At 41.1% G+C, this 23,469-nt stretch overlaps 1 protein-coding gene and 1 pseudogene across 1 annotated transcript; one reads left to right on the top strand and one right to left on the bottom strand.

The window, feature by feature from the left end:
* Positions 1-17,459, top strand: part of LOC139377104 (mitochondrial Rho GTPase 2-like) — a 49,458-nt pseudogene extending 31,999 nt beyond the window's left edge.
* Positions 17,460-20,871: 3,412 nt separating this feature from the next.
* On the bottom strand, positions 20,872-22,278 carry LOC139376423 (histone H1.0-B-like). Its single transcript, XM_071119002.1, has one exon. The coding sequence runs from the start codon at positions 22,051-22,053 to the stop codon at positions 21,457-21,459; it is 597 nt and encodes a 198-aa protein (XP_070975103.1). The 5' UTR covers positions 22,054-22,278; the 3' UTR covers positions 20,872-21,456.
* Between the last annotated feature and the right edge of the window lie 1,191 nt (positions 22,279-23,469).

A 23,469-nucleotide genomic window follows, 5' to 3' on the forward strand; every position in this document is an offset into this window, starting at 1 on the left:
ATAAAGAAAAACCCTTGAATGAGTAGGTTTGATCCATCTTTTGACTGATATAGTACATTTAAAAACAAATATGTAAAGTGTGTGTACATCTGTCAGTTACACATACATGTCATTACATACACACAGCATGTAGGTCACACGGCGTTGTGCCGTGAGGTGTTGCTTTATTTGTTTTTTGAAACCAGGTTTGCTGTTCACTTGCACTATATAACATGGGAGTTCCATGCACTCATGGCTCAGTATAATATTGTACGTTTCCTTGAATTTGTTGGTGAGGGTAAGTGTGTGTGTGTGTGTGCGTGTGTAAGTAAGTTGACTATGCACACAATTTGGAATTTCCAACACAATGTTACTTATAAAAACAAGAAGGGATGCAGTCAGTATTTACTCAAATCTCAGCCAAGAGAAGCTAGCATGCATAGTAGTAATAGTAGCCCTCTGATTACAGAGAAGAGCTGCTCTGTTCTGGGCCAGCTGCAGCTTAACTAGGTCTTTCTTTGCGGCGCTTGACAATATGAATGGACAATAATCCAGATCAAACTAGAGCCTGCAGGACTTGCTTTGTGGAGTGTGGTGTCAAAAAAGCAGAGCATCTCTTTATTTCGGACCAACCTCTCCTCATCTTTACAATCATTGAATCTTTTTGTTTTGACCATGACAGTTTACAATCTAAAGTAACGCCAAGTAACTTAGTCTCCTCAAGTTGTTCAACAGCCATACCATTCATTACCAGATTCAGCTGAGGTCTAGAATTTACGGAATTATTTGTACCAAATACAATGCTCTTAGTTATAGAGATGTTCAGGAACAGTGTATTACTTGCCACCCATTCCAAAACAGACTGCTACTCTTTGTTAGCTGTGGTTGCTGATACGAATATGTTTGAATCATCATACATGGACACACATGCTTTGTTTTAATGCCAGTGGCAGGTCATTGGTAAAAATAGAAAAGAGTAGAGGGCCTAGAGAGCTGCCCTGTGGTACACCACACTTTACATGTTTAACATTAGAGAAGCTTCCATTAAAGAAAACCCTTTGAGTTCTATTAGATAGCTCTGAATCCACAATATGGCAATCTGAGGTTGAAAAGCCATAACACAGTTTTCTCAACAACAGCTTAGGGTCTATAATATCAAAGGCTGCACTGAAACAGTACATCACCCACAATATTCTTATTATCAATTTATTTCAACCAATCATCAGTCATTTTTGTCAGTGCAGTACATTTTAAGTGCACTTTGTCTTTAAGCATTCTTAAAGTTGTCCTTGCCTAAAAGTGTTGTTCTTGAACTAGCATCTTAGGCCTTTGTGTCATAAAACATTAGATACCTTTTGATCTTAATGTTCATTCCTTATGATGTCACAGAGTTCCCATAATCCTAGTTGGTAATAAATCGGACCTGTGCTCTGGGAGCTCCATGGAGACCATTCTACCTATCATGAACCAGTTCTCTGAGATTGAGACCTGTGTAGAGGTGAGGCTCACCTCTCAAACACAATCTTCTCTCTTCAGCTGCCTGCCTCACTCACTCGCTAAAACGCAATGTCCTGATCCTCACACCGATCTGATGCAAGCAATAATTAATGAAACTGTTTTTATTTGAACACACCTATGATTAGGCAAACCTGACATTGACTTTCCCCTCCCAAGTGTTCTGCCAAGAACCTAAAGAACATCTCTGAACTGTTCTACTACGCTCAGAAGGCTGTGCTCCACCCCACCGCCCGCTCTACGACCCGGAAGACAAACAGGTCAGACATTTTGGGGATAGGAGGATATTTTGGGGATAGCTTTAGCTCGGGTGGGCAAATCCAGTCCTCGAGGGCCTGATTGGTGTCCCACTCTTTCTCCATCCCGAGCAAACACAGCTGCTTAATCAAATTGGGTTTTAAACTGAAGATCATGATTAGGTGATTATTGGAGTCAGTTGTGTTAGCTGGGGCTGGGGCAAAACTTTGACACCAATCGGGCCCTTGAGGACTGGAATTGCCCACCCCTGCTTTAGCTTATACCTGTGGAATGACCTGGTTTTATTGTGGAATATTGCTTGGTTGAATGTTAACTGTATCTGTGTCTGTTACTTCTAGTTAAAGCCAATGTGTGTCCGAGCACTCAGTCGCATTTTTAGCATCTCAGACCAGGACCGTGACCACATCCTCAGTGACGATGACCTCAACTGCTTCCAGGTGAGAGTCAAATAACACTCATCCATCCATCCTTCTCTCTATCCACCCAATAATCAATTAATATGCAGTACCTTCAGAAAGTATTCATACTACTTATTCCACATTTTGTTGCTACAGCCTGAATTCAAAAAGTATTCAATGTTTTTTTCTCACCCATCTGCACACAATACCCCATAATATCAACTTGAAAACATGTTTCTATAAATCTTTGCAAATGTATTTCAAATTAAATACAGAAATATCTCATTTACATAAGTATTCACACCGCGAGTCAATACATGTTAGAATCACCTTTGGCAGCGATTACAGCTGTGTGTCTTTCTGGATACGTTTGTAAAAGCTTTGCACACCTGTGTTCAATATTTGCCCATTTTATTATTTTCAAAATGCTTCAAGCTCCGTCAAACTGGTGGTTGATCATTGCTAGACAACCATTTCAATAGATTTTCAAGCAGATATAAGTTAACTAACTTGGCCAGTCAGGAACACTCACTGTCTTTTTGGTAAGGAACTTCAGTGTAGATTTGGCCTTGTGTTTTAGATTATTGTCTTGCTGAAAGGTGAATTCATCTTCCAGTGTCTGGTGGAAAGCAGACTGAACCAGATTTTCCTTTAGGATTTTGCCTGTGCTTAGCTCCATTCTGTTTATTTTTTAATCCTGAAAGGCTCCCCAGTCCTTAATGTTTACAAGCATACCCATAAGGGACTTTATGTTATTTATGAGAGATACCTGGAGAAAATCTGACCTCTCTCAAATGAAAATGGATGGCCCTCCGTTCAGTAAAACATATTTTTACCCCCATCAAAAAAAGTGACCCCAATACCCCAAATAATATTTCAAACAAAGTGGAGAGCAGAGAACATGCCTACTGTTTACCCTCACTCCTAGGACAGACCAGAGTCTTAGATATGCACTTTTAGAAACTGTTATTTTGTTTTGTAAGCATTACATAGCAAAGTAGCCAGAAGGTTGTGGATTCATAGACCAGCGCAGATAAGAGGAAGGGGTGAAATAATAAAAGCACTGGATCTATCATCTTATTTGCTGTCCGAGAAAAAAATATCCTTTTATAAACGCATTTCATGCAATTCTACGTTATTTTACATGATTCCAGACAGGCAGAATCTTTTTTAATACAACAAGAGATCATGACAATGAATGAGGCCTATATGCACTTGTAATTTTTTTTCATTTGAGAAACTTGTAATTTTCTATTTTATTCTATGATAATGTTACAAAATAGATGTGTGTTGACTGTGATTGGGGCATGGGAATATAAATTAGTCTGCTAGACTAAATTACCAGGCATGCAAAGTTCACTGCATGATCCTCTAACCAAAGACTGGTCAAAAAAATGAAGGCACTGTAGACTGTAAGCCTAAAGGCATTTTTCTCTTCATTATTATTTTATACAATGTAATTATCTTTATTTAATTTATACAGCATAAATGCGAAATGTATTGGCATGTTGTTGAAATGCTGAAAGATCCTGCCAGCCTGTAGCGTGTCACAAATGCTAAACAAAAATATAAATGCATCATGCAACAATTTCAAAGATTTGACTGAGTTACAGTTCATTTATAAGGAAACAGTCAATTGAAAGTCATTCATTGGGCCCTCACATGATTGGGTGGGCCTTGGAGGGCAAAGGCCCACACACTTGGCAGCCAGGCCCACACACTGGGGAGCCAGGCCCAGCCAATCAGAATGAGTTTTTCCCCACAAAAGGACTTTACCGACCGAAATAGTCCTGGGGCATGGGAAAATAAAATGTAGAGTTCATAGAGTTCAAGTAACAGATACATCTCAACATCAACTGTTCAGAGGACATTGTGAATCAGGCCTTCATGGTCGAATTGCTGCAAATAAACCACTACTAAAGGATACAAATAAGAAGAGAATTGCTTGGGCCAAGAAACACAAGCAATGGACATTAGACCAGTGGAAATTTGTCCTTTGGTCTGACGAGTCCAAATTTGAGATTTTTGGTTCCAACCGCCATGTTTTTGTGAGACGCAGTGTGGGTGAACGGATGCTCTCCGTATGTGTATTTTCCACCGTAAAGCATGGAGGAGTTGTGATGGTATGGGGGTGGATTGGTGGTGACACTGTCAGTGATTTATTTTTAATTCAAGGCACGCTTAACCAGCATGGCTACCACAGCATTGTGCAGCAATACGCCATCCCATCTGATTAGCACTTAGTGGGACTATCATTTGTTTTTCAACAGTACAATGACCCAACACACCTCCAGGCTGTGTAAGGGATATTATACCAAGAAGGAGAGTGATGGAGTGCTGCACCAGATGACCCAGCTTCCACAATCCCCCAACCTCAACCAAAATTAGATGGTTTGGGATGAGTCCAACCGCAGAGTGAAGTAAAGTAGCCAAGTGCTCAGCATATGTGGGAATGAAAAGCATTCCAGGTGAAGCTGGTTGAGAGAATGCCAAGAGTGTGCAAATCCTCCATCAAGGCAAATTTAAAGAATATGAAATATATTTAGATTTGTTTAACACTTTCTTTTTAGTTACTACATGATTCCATATGTGTTAGTTCATAGTTTTGCTCTCTTCACTATTATTCTAAAATGTAGAAAATAGTAAAAATAAAGAAAAACCCTTGAATGAGTAGGTGTTATTAAACTTTTGACCGGTAGTGTAGATTTTTTGCAGAGGACTTCCAGTTAGTCACTTCCAGCCAATAGGTTGAAGCTAACTAACTCCCTATAGCTTCTCACAACTTCCCAAACATGGATCCATTCAAAACGGGCATTTTATGTTCGGTAAGGGGATGCCAAAATAACGGGCAGAATCGCAAGCTGTTCATGGAACAGGAGTGTTTTGACCACAAATCTTTTGAGGAGATCAGTGAGCTGAAGCGCCTTTTGATTTGCACCCACCTCCTAAGGACGAAAAGTATTTTGGGCTTTGGCTCAAAGCATTGTGTTCCTGTCGCTTTGTGGACAAGAGGCCGACTGAAGAGCATCCTTTCCCTGAGAAGTGGCTGGGCTATGATGCTCCAGTACAGACCAGAATGCGACATCTCATTAGGACATCAACAGGTAGCTGTTAGCTAGCTACAGTCACAGATGGGGTTAGACAGAAGTTAGCTAGCCACTCCTAAGTCCTAACATACTGTAGCTAGCTAACTGTCAAGAGAACCAGTCAACAAGCCCACCTGCCACAAACAAACCCAATGTGGTGGTGCAGAGCCATTGATCCCACTAAATACTATGTGTGACATTTGTTTTGATTTAGAATGGACCATTATCATGCACCTGTATGGAAACGGGGGCAATGGGGGAAAAATACATGTCATCTATGCACTTAAATAGGGACTGGATGTCACGGTTTTCTAGGTGAGAAGGAGAGTTGGACCAAAATGCGGCGTGTAGTTTGCGATCCATGTTTAATAAACAAACGTAAAACACGAATCGATACAAACACTACAAAACAAAGAACGTAACGAAAACCGAAACAGCCCTATCTGGTGAAAACACAGAGACAGGAACAATCACCCACAAACACACAGTGAAACCCAGGCTACCTAAATATGGTTCCCAATCAGAGACAATGACTAACACCTGCCTCTGATTGAGAACCATGTCAGGCCAGACATAGAAATAGACAAACTAGACAATGAAACATAGAATGCCCACTCAGCTCACACCCTGACCAACCAAAACATAGAAATATACAAAGTAAACTATGGTCAGGGTGTGACACTGGAGGGCACTTTTCCCCATCGTTTATTTTCGTGCCAGTCAGGTAGGCTATACTCTTGTTGTAAATATAAGCAATGTGCTTAATATTAGGAAAGTAGAGAAATAAATATAGTAGGCCTAGCCTATAGAAAGCTGATCATCATTTTATTAGCAGCCATCACTCTGTTTTCTCCCGCAATTGCATAGCCTATTGAAATGTTGCGCAACATGCGCTCATGGACTCTCATGAAATGTTTGATTAGATTTCCGAATACATTTGCATTGATGTCAGAGTGATTAGAGGGACAATAGAGTGTTGAGTACCAGGCAGTTAGCAAGTTTGGTAGGGTACTTATGACCAGCATTAGCCTAATTACCATGACTAAATGTGGAATTGGACTGGCTTCATGACTTGTGTGTGCCGGTAATACGGTCACAACAGCCCTAACCATGTAGCATTTCAGTGGATATTCTACCCAGCGAACTTCCAAATGCATATCACCTAGCTGAAGCTAAATCTACTCCAGGGTGATCTTGCTGAAAGCTGTGGTGGAATATTATATTAAAGTGAGAGAGAATGTGTCATTTCTTCAAACAATCATTATGCAATATCAATTAGTTATTGCAATAATGAAACCGTCGACCCCACACTCTGAAGTGTGTTGCCGAGTGCTTAACTGATAATGAAAAAACAGATGTTACATAGGACCAAAAAATGCGTAGTCAGCCTGGTGCCAACCTTCCGATAAGCCTCCTTGGTCCATCTCCAGGCTATCTGAACGGGATGCTGTTTTACTTCCAACTCAGCTTAGTTTCCCAGATGCCAGGAAGGTTAGACAATGAGGCATTGTTCTAAACTCTTCCAGGCTATCTGAATCTTGGGTCACACACACACCACATCTTGTCTATGGAATGCCAGCTTTAGGTTTTCATCACCAAGTCATTGTCTCTAGCAGACTAACTGCGGGAAGCTAGAGTCAAACCATCTCTTTAACAGTTGCCAGCCCAAGCTTCAAAAGACTCCTAGGAGTGTTAATTCAGAAAGGAAGCCAAACCTTACTCTTTCATAAAACAACCATTTGGTGCATAAAAATAACAATCTTGTAATTATGCTCCCACAATGCTTTGCTGTGTCCCAGGGAGTAATGAGCAGAATCCTACTGGATTCTACTGGATTGACGCAATTGAGGAGCACATGAGGATCTACATTCCATGGCTGCCGAGGTGAGATAATCCAGAACACATTGCCTCAGTGCTTCAAACAGAACACCACTTGCATCATCGACTGCTCTGAAACCACTCTTCAGAAAGCACATAGAGTGTAAGTATACAGCAACTATTATTCCAGCAATACTCTCAAGTATTTGGTTGCCATTGCTCTATGTGGACTCGTTATGTTCATCTCTCCTTTATATGGAGGCAGATGCAGTGACAACTTCATCACCCAAAACTCTGGCTTCCTGGGATACATTAGGCCTGGCGATGAAGTTATGGCAGACGGGCTTCACCATCCGACATCTGCTGTATGAGAGAAAGGTAAACCTTGCCATACCAGCCTTCACTCAGGAGACCAGCTGTCTGATGAGGATGTCACAAGCACGAGAAGGATAGCTAATGTTGAGAGAGTTATCAGATGACTCAAGGTGTTCAAAATCCTCTCCCAGACTGTTCCCATTAACCTGACACACAAAATGGACAATGTCCTCAGAATCTGTGCAGCACTTTTTAACATGCAGTGTGAGATCACCCACGAGGATGCCGAGTGAGCAGTGAGAATATTCATACATCTGAAATGTAACTTTATACACTATAATTTCATCCACATGAGATCCTGTGTATATACAGTTAATTCGGAAAGTATTAGACCCCTTCTGCAGCACTGAAGGTCCCCAAGAACACAGTGGCCTCAATCATTCTTAAATGGCTCTGACAGAGCTCCAGAGTTCCTCTGTGAAGATGGAAGAATCTTCCAGAAGGACAACCATCTCTGCAGCACTCCACCAATCAGGCCTTTATGGTAGAGTGGCCAGACGGAAGCCACTCCTCAGTAAAAAGCACATGCCAGCCCGCTTGGAGTTTGCCAAAAGGCGCCTAAAGGACTCTCAGACCATAAGAAACAAGATTCTCTGGTCTGATGAAACCAAGTGAACTCTTTGGCCTGGTACCATCCCCTCGGTGAACCATGGTGGTAGCATCATGCTGTGGGGATGTTTTTCAGCAGCAGAGACTGCGAGACTAGTCAGGGTCGAGGGAAAGACAAACGGAGCAAAGTACAGAGAGATCCTTGATGAAAACCTGCTCCAGAGCGCACAGGACCTCAGACTGGGGCCAAGGTTCACCTTCCAACAGAACAACGATCCTAAGCACAAAGCCAAGACAACACAGGAGTGGCTTCGGGACAAGTCTCTTGAGTGGCCCAGCCAAAGCCCGGTCTTGAACCTGATTGAACATCTCTGGAAAGACCTGAAAATAGCTGTGCGGCAATGCTCCCCATCCAACCTGGCAGATATACAGGTGTACAGGTGTGCCAAGCTTGTAGTGTCATACCCAAGAAGACTCGAGGCTGTAATCGCTTCCAAAGTTGCTTCAAAAAAGTACTGAGTAAAGGGTACAAAAACTTATGTAAATGTGATATTTCTGTTTTTTATTTTTATAAATTTTCTTAAATAAAATAAAAACTGTTTTTTTTTGCTTTGCCATTATGGGGAATTGTGTGTAGATTGAGAGGGGGGGGGGAGCATTTAATCCATTTTAGAATAAGGGTGTAACGTAACAAAATGTGGGGTCTGAATACTTTCCAAAAGCACTGTGTGTATACATAGTTTGCTATTTAATCTGAATAATTTCAATGTTCCTACATTTGAAATGTACTGTAACTTTGCCTGTTCCTGACAATTACCATGCCTTAAATCTTTTTACAATTAATTTTCTTCAACACCAAAATGTCTAACAGACCAAGAGAGAAGACAACTGTTTATCAAGGTCACTGTTTTCTTAATTTGTGCCCTTGAAAACCAAACCCAGAATCAAACTGAAAACACATTTGAAAGCTTAGACATGCCTCCTTGTCCTTAATTTCAAAATGTTAAATATCAAAGAAAATGTCAGTGCAATTTCATATTGTTTTTATTAACACCATAATTTGCCAAGTGCAAGATGAGTTACGGTATGTTTAGATACTTTCATGAAGTGCCATATGAAAAGACAGAGCTATTCAAGGTACAATAAAAATATTAAAATCATAGGTATTAGAAAAACATGTATGAAGAGAGCTGTACAAGGCAAGACATTAAAAAAACACCAAGAATTATGCAAATATAATCAGCTAAATGTGCATATGAAGAGAACTATGCAAGACAACAAAATAACGATAAGGTAGAACTGGCAGAGAGAGCTTTACAAGGCACAAAATATAATAACTATTTAAAGGCCCTGAGCCTAGATACCACATAGATGAACATATTTGGAGCACAGAGTTACGCCTCGATCACACCGACTGTGTCATTGCATTTTGGTACACCAGAAGTAAATTAATTTCCAATGGAACGCTGCGTTTGCCTTGCAGCATTGGGTTGCAGAGGCAGTTGCTGTGCGTTCTGTGTGGTGCATACCTTGGATTTATCGAACTTATGCATCAAACTGTATGCGTAGACGGCTTGACAGAAATGGTAGAAGGTGAATGTTGAACTTCTTTTACAAACATCCAGATGATGCTGCGTAACATTTTGCACAATGATGCAAAGTTGTCGGGATTTGTTGAGGTGCGCACAGGAACCTTCTTTGCTGAGCTAGCAGTGATCTGAAGTTTACGTGCATCATACCATGCATTGGAGGCATTCTGTGATTTAGTGACCTCCAAGCGGGCACATTTACACGTCTCCAGGTTAACAAAAACATCATGAAATAGCAAGCATTTCTGGCACTTGCATGTTGATGCCGTGTTCACCATGAGGCTGCTGCTGGAACTTGCTGACTATTTGGTTTCGTTTTGATGCACGTGTGCAGAAGGCTCCCCACTGGAACATCGGCCCCTTCCAAAATCTTCTTAAGTGTGTTGTGGGAGTGGTATGCAGGAGTTGGAGGTAGAGATGGAGAAGAGACTGGGGTGCTGTCAGAGAACTTGTCACTTGGTTTGTGATGTTTGAAACAGATCTCACTCCACCTTTTTGGCGCTAAATTCCCGGAGTTCCACTGGCATTGCTCATCTGTATAGAACCCCCCTGTCGATCATCCATACACAGCATTCTGCACCTTAAAACTGTAAGAATAGTCAATTACGTAGTGCCCACTAAGCTCATCACTAGGCTAAGGAACCTGCGACTAGACACCTGCCTCTGCAACTGGATCCTGGACTTCCTGATGGGCCGCCACCAGGTGGTATGGGTAGGCAACAACACGTCTGCCACGCTGATCCTCAACACTGGGGCCCCTTAGGCTTGTTTACTTAGTCCCCTCCTGTACTCCCTGTTCACCCACGACTGTGTGGCCAAACACGACTCCAACAACATCATTAAGTTTGCTGACGACACAACAGTGGTAGGCCTGATCACCGACAATGATGAGACAGCCTATAGGGAGGAGGTCAGAGAACTGGCAGTGTGGTGCCAGGACAACAACCTCTGCCTCAATGTGAGCAAGACAAAGGAGCTGATCTTGGACTACAGGAAAAGACGGGCCAAACAGGCACCAATTAACATCAACGGGGCTGTAGTGGAGCCGGTCGAGAGTTTCAAGTTCCTTGGTGTCCACATCACCAACGAACTATCATGGTCCAAACACTCCAAGACAGTCGAGAAGAGGGCACGACAAAACCTTTTCCCCCTGAGGAGACTGAAAAGATTTGGCATGGGTCCCCAGAACCTCAAAAAGTTCAACAACTGTACCATCGAAAGCATCTTGACCGTTTGCATCACTGCCTGGTATGGCAACTGCTTGGCATCTGACCGTAAGGCGCTACAGACTGTAGACTGTAGTACATCACTGGGGCCAAGCTTCCTGCCATCCAGGACCTATTTAATAGACGTGTCAGAGGAAAGCCCATAAAATTGTCAGAGACTCCAGTCACCCAAGTCATAGACTGTTTTCTCTGCTACTGCACGGCAAGTGGTACCGGAGCGCCAAGTCTAGGACCAAAAGGCTTCTTAACAGCTTCTACCCCCAAGCCATTACTCAGCTAGCTGCCAGAAATACATTTGACCAGTCATGCTTATCAGTTTATAGTGTCGTGACGTTGGATTGATTAATGTGATGACTGCTGTTCATCGAATGTTTAACTGTTTATAATTACGTGATTAAATTAATCGGGTAATTATTAACTCAGTAACCTGGGGCACCATGGGAAAGTTTGGCTTTATTGAGTTTCTATTTCCCAAATTAACTCAGAATATTGATTTTACATCAGTCGCTAATTAATACATTTTCTCTACAGTCTCATTCTGAACATCGCATAATCCAGGAATCCGCACAAACCCGAGTCCCACTAAGTCTGTACCACACCAATTGAGTTGATTATTTATTTACTATCAAGCTAAAATGATAAGATACACAAACACAGTCTAGGCTATTGATTAGAACTTAGTACAATGAAACAGGTCCCTAGCGGGCCAACACAATATGAAACGTGTTACACAAAATGGGGATTTCAAAAAAGAGAGAAAGTGCACGAGAGAAAAGCACACTTGGGTACATTTGTAAACTATGCTTAGTTTAACTCTAACTTTGCCCAGAACTGCAGCTCTTATGGGTCAGAATATAATGATGTAATTACGTGTCGAAGGTCCCCGATGCGGTATCTCCTCGTGGACCGAGTTATGAATTCTCTTCTGATGGCGACGCTTCTGCTGTTACCGGGTGTAACTCTCTGACTGTCCACACAATGTCCGTGCCCTTGTTCTGAATGGGTCTTCTGAGGACTGCCAGCCATGTAGCTCAGGGCTCCAGCGTAGGAATGAAAGCAGTGTAGACATGATTCCTTGGAGAGTAGACACAGCTACTCATCCGTAGCATAAATTGTTAAAGGTTCCTTTGTCTTCAATGTTGTGTTGCGTTTTGGGGTTACAACAAATTGGACCTTGGCTGCAGCTCATGGTCACCTAGTCATGTTAATTCTTAACTCATGTGTTTTGTCCTCGTGTCAGAAATGGGTCAGAAATGGGCGTTTCTGCCTTTTAGGGCAAGTTCTCTGGGCGTAACTAGTTACGAGGCAAGGTCTGGATTTTACTCAGATCCAATTTAGACAACGAACTTCACATTTCATCTTTACAAAAACATTCTCTTTGATCTAGATATTTTCCACACAACGTACAGTATGCAAACATCAGGTAAATATTGTCAAACCTCTTCAAGTTACAATGTTTCCAAGGTTTCCATTTATAACGTTGTCATTTCACTTTTAATAACAGAACAAAAACGACATTCATTTTCATATTCCATCTATTGACATTACTACCATTTTGGCTGACGAAACATATGGACAATATGTCCATTTATTGCATGTTACTGTTCTGAGGTAGATTCTCCATAGGCCCATCACACATTCCATTCCTCCAGTGAGAGGACAAAGGGATTTTGTCTGCTGCCTTAAGATTCACAGTGTCATAGAACCCCTACCTACATACCTCTTGATCTCTCCCCCTCCAGCGGGTATGAGAGATGTCTCTTGTAGGAGTGTGGTCCACGGTAACCTGACCCGAACAGGCCAGTCATGACAATAGTATATGTGAATTTGCATAATTTAGTAGAGTTAAATTAGTGTCAGAATTTAACAAATCTTGTCTGTTTTTAAACAGGTCGACAGGAATGATTATTTTGCCGAAATAGTCATGTACAGTGAGTTTATAGAGTTTGAAAGTAGCTTTCTTACCTCAACTAAAGGCTCTCTCTAGTCAGAATGAGCAGCTCACAGATGCAGGCTGCAGTGGAGCAGTGGGAGAGAGAGGAGCAGCACTAAACGGTTAATAACAACACACCTAGATCACACCGACAGTGTTATTACAGCAAATGTTACGCAGCATCATATGGATATGTGTGCAACAAAAGTTCAACATAAACCTTCTGCTACCATTTCTGTCAAGCCGTCTACGCATACAATTTGACACATAGGTTTGATATATCCAAGGCATGCACCACACAGAACGCACTGCAACTACCTCTGCAACGCAATTGCAGCGTTCCATTGGAAATGAATGTACTTCTAGTGCACCAAAATGCAAAACTCTGTCGGGCGTGATCGAGGTGTAAGCTAGAAACCAAGAAAGTTTCACAGCATTTCGCTCCTGGTTTTCATATCAACTTTCTTTTGTTGTCCAGAAGCCAAATGCCCAGTCCTAGTCATTAACAACCCATCCTACAGTAGCTTTACATATATTTACCAGCATATTTACCTCTTCCCTCTTTCTAACGGAGATGTTCATATCTGTCATATGAAACGGCTTGCATACAGTTGAAGTCGGAAGTTTACATATACCTTAGCCAAATACATTTAAATTCAGTTTTTAACAATTCCTGACATTTAATCCTAGTAAAAATTCCCCATCTTAGGTCCGTTAGGATCACCACTTTATTTTAAGAATGTAGAATGTCAGAATAATATTAGAGAGAATGATTTATTTCAGCTTTTATTTATTTTATCACAATCCCAGTGGGTCAGAAGTTTACATACACTCAATTCGTTTTTGGTAGCATTGCTTTAAATAGTTTAACTTGGGTCAAATGTTTCGGGTAGACTTCTGTACAGGCTTCCTTCTTTTTGCTCTGTCAATTAGGTTAGTATTGTCGAGTGAATACAATGTTGTTGATCCAGCCACAGTTTTCTCCTATCACAGCCATTAAACTCTGTACATGTTTTAAAGTCACCATTGGCCTCATGGTGAAATCCCTAATGGTTTCCTTCCTCTCTGGCAACTGAGTTAGGAACAACACCTGTATCTTTGTAGTGACTGGGTGTATTGATACACCATCCAATGTGTAATTAATAACTTAACCATGCTCAAATGGATATTCAATATCTGCTTTATTTTATTTTTACCCATCTACCAATAGGTGCCCTTCTTTGCAAGGCATTGGAAAACCTCCCTGGTCTTTGTGGTTGAATCTGTTTGAAATTCACTGCGCAACTGAGGGACATGCATATAATTGTATGTGTGGGGTACAGATGAGGTAGTCATTCAAAAATCATGTTAAACACTATTATTGCACAGAGAGTGAGTCCATGCAACTTATGTGACTTGTTAAGCACATTTGTACTGCTGAACATATTTAGGCTTGCCATAAAAGGGGTTGAATACTTATTGACTGAAGATACAGTGGGGCAAAAAAGTATTTAGTCAGCCACCAATTGTGCAAGTTGTATTATTTTGAACGATCTTCAAAAATTGGTATGCAGTGCTCGGTAGGAAGCGTGTGCTCAAGCTGCAATCTTGGAGCCTCTTCCAAGTTTCTGGTTGATGACAACAGTCACGCAGAATTCGACAACGGGTTGTTAGCAAGTTAATTTTGTGATATTGACACAGATATTATTGTTATACAAACAAGTCCGTGTCGAGGCCGCTATATAATCATTTAAAGAAACGCCGCTTTGGGTTCTAAGGGGTTAATAACTTAACTTGTTTAAGCTCTAGAGCGGGTGTAATACATAGACGTAGTATTATTTCACCTAAGAAATCTAGATTTGTGCTTCGCAACCACGCCTAATAATAATAATACTATGTAAGAAATCGAGAGTTGTGCATTGCTTACCTAATAAGCTGTCGCAAACAACAGGAATTATTGTCATATAATCATAAATAGATTTCATACAGATTTTATACACATGTTCTGTATAAATAGTTTCTAAAATGTATGTAAACAGACCATAAATGTAAACTTTTTTATTTTCTTGGGAGCTGTGTGTGCTATGATATGATACAATATCAGTACTTTTGCAGTTACAACTTGTCTAATTCCTATCATCAACTGATTTCAGCCAGTGTATGGCTGTTAATTGACTGCATTGTTTGAATATAATGTTGGCATATTGGCAGCTAATTAGAAACATTTATGGAAGCATTCCTCTTAAACTGGTTGGCTGGCTAGTTAACAAACATACAGTGCCAATTCTTCAAAATCATTATTTTACACAATATCTTAGCACAGCACTGGCAAACCGTGGTTGACCAACTCCCTGACCAAAATGGCTGACCTTTATCTCATAAAAAGGTTCATGTCCATTTTAGTACTCTAATTCCTAATTCTGTGGTTTGTATTCTGTTCTCTACCTTCACGAATGTGACTTCCCTTTGTATACATTCTTTCAGCATACCTTGACATCCATCGCTGCCTGGAGTACTTGGTATACCTGGGCTACACCATCCTTACTCAGCCGAACACCCAAACCACTGCAGTCACAAGTGTGGGTCTGTCTGTGTCTGCACACATGTCAACACATCTTTTTTTTTATCCTGTAGCCTCTCTAGGAAGGTGGACTGTATGTATGTAATCTAGAACCAATAATCCTAGTGCCAAAATAAACCTCACTCGCTGTAGTTAGAGGATTAGAACTATAATCTGGTTCAGTATAGACCCTACAGACATAATTATATACAGTCTGTATGCCTTCTGTGGATGTACAATGACTGAAAGTTCAACTTTGAATATGCAGTTTGACTGGTGTGGAGATTGAATGTGTGGTTTAGTTAGCATATGGGCTGCTAACACAAAATGTACACATTTGAGGTTATCAATAATAATTCCATAGTCGCATCCTTCAAATGGTCAATTAACCTCAACCGGCCTCCCAGTGTGTATTTATGTTTGTGTGCGTGTGTAAAGTTGAGGGCGTGGCTGCATGGATTAGGGTAGAACTTCCCAGGATTAGGGTAGGGTGGCGTAATGTAAGAGTCTCACCGCTGCTAATGACCTCACACGCACTCAGTCTGTACCACGGAGGTGAGCAGGTTTAGCTGACCCTGCTATAAATGTGGGAGTGGGCCAATAGCTCAAATAATTCCAAAACACCCAAGGTTACTCTTACCCCCACCATCTTAGATCAGATTTTGCATTCCCCCACATTAACTAGGGGGAAATATGATTGTTTTAAATGCTTTGATAATACTCCATTTTATTAGTCAATGGTTCCCTGTCCCTACTATGTGTTTGTTTGTGTGTGTTGGTGCTTTCCATGTGTGTGTGGCTCTGCAGTGATGCGGGAGAAGGCCGTGGACCTGGAGAAGGGCCAGACTCAGTGGTCAGTATTCCTTTGTAAGGTGATTGGACCGCGGGGGACTGGGAAGTCTGCGTTCCTTCAGGTCTTCCTTGGCCGAAACACAGCGGTACGGTCATCTTACTATTGTTTGCCTAAATATTATTTCGACTAAATAGCGATACAGAATTCCTGGAGGAACTATTTAGTACTTTGTTACTAATAGTACGCCTTGAACTCTTCATTGTAAGGCCATTCTGCATTATTAATATGATGTGTTCGAGCAGAGAAATTATGTTGAAAACCTACCCTAACTACTAGCATTACTACAAGAAATTATGAGGGTCTGTGTGTTTATTTCAGCGAGAGGAGCATTCCACAGGTGCCTTTTCCTTCTACACCATAAACACTGTCCAAGTTAGCAACCAGGAGAAGTTCCTCATCGTGAGTACATTATCTTTTACTGTAACCTCAACTCTGACCTTTTCGTAGAGTACAGTAGCTTCACCTCCAATCTGTCGTCTCCTCCTGGCAGCTCTACGAGGTGGACGTGGAAACGGAGTTCCTAAAGGCGTCGGACGCTGCGTGCGACGTAGCATGTCTCATGTATGACACAAACGACCCCCACTCCTTCGACTACTGTGCCAGTATATACAAGGGGAGCAGTATCTCATGTCTGCTTCAGAGCTTCTCTGGTTTTCACAAAGGAACAGAATGTGTATCAATGAAATGATCAGGAGTCTGTTCTTCAATGTTTTTTACTCTTTTATTTTCCTCTCCCTCCCTTTTATCTTACCCACATCCTCTTTCTCTTTACCACACCCCATTTCTCTTCATCCACAGATATCTATGTCTTATCTGTAGCAACACTACATGAACAGCAGTATTCCCTGTGTGGTGGTGGCCTCCAAGGCAGACCTCCCCGAGGTGAGAACTCCACGGGATGACCCCAGCAGAGTTCTGCTACAAACACCGGCTGCCAACGCCACTCCCCTTTTCCGGCCTGTCCCTGGACTCCACCAGCAAGAACATCTACACCAAGCTGGCCTGGGTCGCCATGTTCCCGTACGTATTAGTACACTGACTGTCACATGTGACTAACAATTATCTCTGTTTATCACCATTTCATCTATAGTTTGGCGTTTCAGTGTTGAAAAACTAGAATTTCATGTCACATTTTACTTTATACTCTGTAGTGGTCTGAACCTTTATGCTGTTTCATTTGTCAGTTCATTGATTACTTTGTCCCCCCCCCCCCCCCCTCACAGACACATGAACGACTCTGACATGAGCAACACCTCCTTCTGGGTGAGAGTGACGCTAGGCGCAGCAGTAGTCACAGTCCTAGGCTTCGCCATCTACAGAGCTTTCGCCCGACAGAAATAACTGGGTTCCTGACTGGAGCCCCACCCCCCCTCTTTTTCCCTCAACCCCAATCTCCAGACCAGCCTTCAAAACCCAACACTCCAGACCAACCGTCTAAACAAACGAGCCATCAAGATAAACTAGCCATCTAGACCTGACAGACAAAACTCATCCAATTTACTTCATCGTTATTCGTACACCAACCACCCCTGTCCCTCTCCTCGTCTTTATTCTGCTATTCCTGACTACTCCAGATAGTCAGGTCCTCTTCACTGACTAGTTGCACTAGTCAAAATAGTGGCTTGTGACCATTTCTTTCACCCTCTTCTGACCTCCTACCTTGCTTGCTCTGCCTTATGGTGTCAAATTCCAGGCTAAGGCGGTACACTCCCTGTGCTCAATGCAATGATTCCCCCAAGAGCTGCTACAAATATATGGGTGCTTTATCAAATGAGGATATGCAAAATACAAGGAAGGTACCACATTTCAAACCCAAGACATTTCCACATGCATCCACAAGATGTTCAGGAGGAAAATGCATAGATATATTTTATTTTTAATATGCAGTACTTCCTAAGGGAAAGAAAATAAATCCAAAATGAGATGGGAATTTAGAAAAACATATCAAACTTCAGAAAGACTGGTGTTGTTTAGAAACCAAAGAGCAACATGGCGAATTCATACAGTTCGTATCACGAACCCTGGGGGGAGTGAAGACAGAGGATCCCATCTGTCAAGCAACCCCAAACCTTAAAGCACCAGCTATGGAGGAGCATGCTGCAAGGACGTAACCGAGCAACAGACACTCTAGCTCAATGCTGGGAAGTTGCTGGAAGTCCCAAAAGGAGCCCCGCAAAAACGTGTCTTCCCACTGAACAAGCCACTGAGATAGACTTTCAGACTTGATTTGCCTAATTCAAAAGCCTCCATGTTACAGACCGTAACGGTAAAATACATGCTATCACTCCTTTAGGTTCTGCTATACTAGGGTTGTGGGTGAAACGAACTAAATCAATTTATTAATGTACAGTTTTTTTTTTTAAGAGGTTAAGCAATGTCTTGTTGTGCATGAAGAGAAGTGATTATATTGTATCGGATTGATGAAAAAGACACACTGAAGTCTGTAATGCATCCTAAATCAGTAGTGTTAAAACATCCACATTATTTTGCTGTCATTCTTATTTCATGATATTAAATCTAAATCCTGCCCCCGTGCAAGTTAACACTCCAAATGATCATTCAAAGGAAAATATCTGCCTCGTCTTATCTTTTACGTGCATTCACCACAAATTGGAATTTAGGCCGAAAATTGTATTTCTGCTAAATCAGCCATGAATTGAGTGGGTGTGGTGTGTGTGTGTGTGTGTGCACATGTTCATTTGCATGCACGCATAAATTAATGTGTGTCAAGATTTTGATTGTATGACTTAATTTGCCGTTTTTTTTTTCAAAAAAAAAATTAGGAAAAATATGGATTGTTGACCCTTTTGCCAAACATGTATCCATGACTGTCATATTGGGGATATTTGTGTGTGTTGGTGTGTGCGCACACACTGGTGCTTTGTGTTCAATGTGTGCTAAATGATCAAATAGATTGTGTGCAAAACTCTACAAAATTGTACAAGTTTGACATAAAGATGTTAGATGATCTGGCCTAACATAATGGTTATGCTTTCTTGTAAGGATACTGAATGTATCACAGAACTCATTTTTGATAAGTTCTGAGAGGCCCTCTACTTATTATTACATTTTTTGTGCTCTTTTGCACTTGAGCATTCAGCGTCACCTGAATTTAATTAGGGCACTTTGCAGGTATACTATACCGGCATTTCACTATATTGTGACCAAATAATATTTAACAAAGTGACGAACCTTTTAAAACATATTTTATAGTTCAAATGGACTTCTGTCTTGACTCCAGTGCATGTTTAACATTTTGGACTGCTGAATGCAAAATAGCTGTTGCTATAGGTGACAAATGGAACTCATGGGCTCGGTCAACTCTTACCTGTCACCAACCAAGACTGCTTCCCTTTTTTACAAGCAGTAAGTGGAATAACTGAAATATTGATGTTCAAAGTTAAGAAGTAATAGAAAATAAATGTTTTGGTGAATTTTCACCGGAGACTTACCTGTGTTTTACCAAAATGGTTCAGATTTTCTGTTTACACCTCCACAGCCCAGCTCCACTGTCTCACTAGGCCCATGACCTCAGTGGACCTGATCTGACTTGGGGCCAAGGCCAGGTCACTGGTAGTTTTCAGATGTTATTTACAAAAAAATGGCCATATGTGAACATGGGTTAACATCTTCTCACAAAGCAGCTGTCTTGATGATGCAGCGGATGTTGATTCTGCTTGCCCCAGGTCTTTAGTGTCACATTCCTGATGGAAACGCCATTTCCTGAAAAATTACACTAAAGCTGACATTAACATAATCTCTGTCGACTCGACTAACTAGTGTGGGGTGAGTCTCAGTTGGAAGTGCCCATTGGACTACTTTGAAGAAAAGGACATTTGTATATTCCTGTCCTTTTAAGGTTTCTAACTGCTGCCCTGTAAACCGCTTCAACAACATGGTGGGAAAGAAAATACAGAGTGCAACCAGGAGATGGAGGTATCGAGTTAACTTCAGGAAGGAACATTTGTTTTCTTTAGGGGTGGCTTCCGCTCCTTTTCCAATTCCCATCTGCACTGTATAGTAGGACAGAAAAAAAGCTGAAAACAAATGCTCAACAAAGAATGTTGCTTCACCTATTGCTCAGAGCTATGTCCAGTCATCAGTATAGAGACAAATGACTGAGCTCCTCAGTTCCTGGCCTTTTAGATAGGGTCCTTGGGCTTGTTTCAGGATTTAGAAAATGTACATTCTTCAAAGATTGAGAACATAAAGAATTTATAAGTCTAATTTATTAACAACACTACTTAATACTTCATTCTTAATACTGTCATATTTGTTGGTAATTGATCGGTATATGTCTAAAACCTTAATAGCCTAATCAGTTTGTGTAAGTAGAGTGTTGGTTGATGTCTTAAATGTGATGCCCTATATGTTGTCAATTCAATAAGAAAAAAAGCCTTGAAGTGGGCATATTCTAGGACCATCTTATTTAATCATATGGGCTATGGTATTTTTAGGGTTAATCTAGACAATAGTTTCAGTCAGGTCACATAAACGGCATATAATCCTTTCTTGATATTACCAGTTTGGATATGGGCACATAAAAAAAAAAAGTCAAAACCGAGAGCTTCCTTGCAAATGTCAAGGAAGCTCTCGTTTTGAAAAATTGTATATGCGTGGAAATTAGTTACTCGTTCTTTCTTTCCTCAATAGCCTTCAATTACTTTATCTGTACATTTCATTCAAATTAGGGTTGAGAACTGCATTTGTAGACGTGTATGCATGCGTAAAATGTGACTAATAAATTGACATATTTAGAAGATGAGAAAAGTTTATTGTATTACAGTATAAACAGTTTCAAAAGTGATGCAATACATAGTCTGCAGTTCATTACAAATAGACTGAATTAATGGAACATGGCATGGTTGGATTACAAAAAGTAGCATAGAGTCCACATTTGGAGCCATACCATCACTTGAAAATCTTGCTGACCTCCATGCCTACACAGTTCTATACGTTGTGTAGCTCAACAATGCTCGCTATTGAAACAAGTGTATTTTCAGAATGACCTCGTGCACAGAGAACAATAACTATTCACTTGTTCCAATAGCCTAATCAATAATAATTCCTGATTAGTGTCACATACATTTTCTAACAGGTCCATATGCTTCAGGTTTCCAAGGTTCAGAGAGGAATAATAAATAGTAGCCTAACAATTAATGCTGTTACAAAAAAAATGCTTTAATTCCAGACCCACTTTTTACAGCATCATATAGTGCAATGGAGTGGAAAACGATCTGTAAAAACTGATCAATTCGCATGAGACCATACAAAAATAATATGACATATACAGAAACATTTCCTCAAAGTATTTACAAGTCTCTCTGTAATGTCCATTTTACTTTTTCTTTGTGGCTTTCTTGGCTGCTGCCTTGGGTTTGGGTTTTGCAGCTTTGGCCTTCTTGGGCTTGGCTGCCCTGGCTGGCTTTGCTACCTTGGCTTTCTTTACTACTTTCTTGGGCTTTGGTGCCGCTTTCTTCGGGGACTTTTTCACTTTCTTCACTGACACTTTCGCTTTCTTGGCTTTTGCTGGTGATTTGGCCACCTTCTTGGGCTTTGCTACCTTCTTGGGCTTGGCGACTTTCACAGGCGACTTCTTTGGTTTCACAACGGCTTTAGCTTTAGGCGCCTTTTTGGTGTCCTCTGCTTTAGCCAGTTTGAAGGAGCCTGATGCGCCGATGCCTTTGGTGTGGCGCAGGACCCCGCCACTCACCATCCTCTTCAGAGACAGCTTAATCTGGGAATCGGCATTGTCTCCCACCTTGTAGTGGCTCTTGATGTACTTCTGGACAGATTGTCTGGACGCACCTCCACGGCTTTTGTCTGCCTGGACGGCCGCCATAATCATATCCGAGTATTTCGGGTGTGAAGCAGCTTTCTTGGGTGCCTTCGCCTTTTTAGCTTTTGGGGCTGGAGCTGCCACCGTCTCTGCCATTGTTGACTCTTAAAATTGGTTGAATATGCAGGTTCAGTTCGAGTATTCCCGGCAAACGTCTGTCACAGAGCGTCACACGTTTCTAAATTAATATTTCCAAACGTATAATATTCCAGAAAAGGTCCTGGTTTGTGAGAACGCAAAGCTTATAATAAAAAAAGTTGTGAGTACTATATGTTTGACACACACGATGGAGCGTCACAGCTGATTGTCTCTTAATGTATATTATTCTACAAGCGCTCCTCTGACTTTATGAAGCCTAAGCGCGGACGTGATTGAGAACACCAACGGCCAGCAGCTGATCCAGCAGGCTCCATGGAACTCGCGCAGTCCCGTTTGTGTTTCTTCATCCTCGAACTCTTGCAAAATTTAAAAAGTCTGGTATTGCATATGTGTACAAAACCGCATGGTTTGAAAGTAGACAATTTGGGCTTCACTGTCATATAAATGTTTTTATATAATTCGCTGACCGACAAACTTTTATTTCCCGAAAACCTACCCGAAGCACAGCGCGTTGTGATCAATTTTGCAGAATTCCTATTAAATTGACCCAAACAGACGGAACCGAATAGAAAAATGACAAATGCATAATGAAGACGAATCAATACTTTAACGGATGCACATGGGTTGACCGATGCAAAAGCTAGTTTTTGCTTTTAATACACCGAAATAATTTTCGAACTAACACAGCCCGGCCATTGACTTTGAGTGACGTGGTTGAGATTATTTAGTGTTAAACCTCCTATAAATTAATTGACAGACTATCTGATGTATGGATAAAGCATCTGTTGTTAATATAGATTTATCTGGGATTTAGTGGAATGGTTACGTTTAATTTATTTGATGTTTTAAGGCGGAATGAGAAATAAACAAACGGGCACTATTGCTCCACGCCACTGTGCTCTTTTTGTCAGGAAAGTTGCCAACACCTCCAAAGATTTGGTTCTCTGATAATAATTCACGAAATCTGTCAATTTTCATAAAATAATCATGATTGTCTGATATTTGATGGGGTATTCGCTCAAGTGTGAGTGCGACAACTATCTATATTAAACCACACTATCATTTAACATAGGGCGCATTGATGACATTCTTTTGTTCATTGGCTGGTAGGCAATAGGAGAGCCGACTGAACGACATGACTAATTTACGTGTGGATCATCACATATTTCCCATGGCTATACACGTATAATGCGCAGTGATATAGGCTACATTTGTTACAACAGGAAACATTCCAATTGGTTGTTTTTATTTTAGATGTTCATCTGATATATTTCCCCTGTAGCCTAAACGCCATCTTGGATCCCTTAGTCAATCTCCTACTACTTTGTTTGTTCATTTTCTGCTATAAGGGCTTTATGACTGTTTACAATCAATTAATTTTGACCTGTCCTTTTCATTATTCTGAATTTCACA

This window comes from Oncorhynchus clarkii, chromosome 20 (genome assembly GCF_045791955.1).
Source record: "Oncorhynchus clarkii lewisi isolate Uvic-CL-2024 chromosome 20, UVic_Ocla_1.0, whole genome shotgun sequence".
In the NCBI taxonomy this organism is placed as follows: Eukaryota; Metazoa; Chordata; class Actinopteri; order Salmoniformes; family Salmonidae; genus Oncorhynchus; species Oncorhynchus clarkii.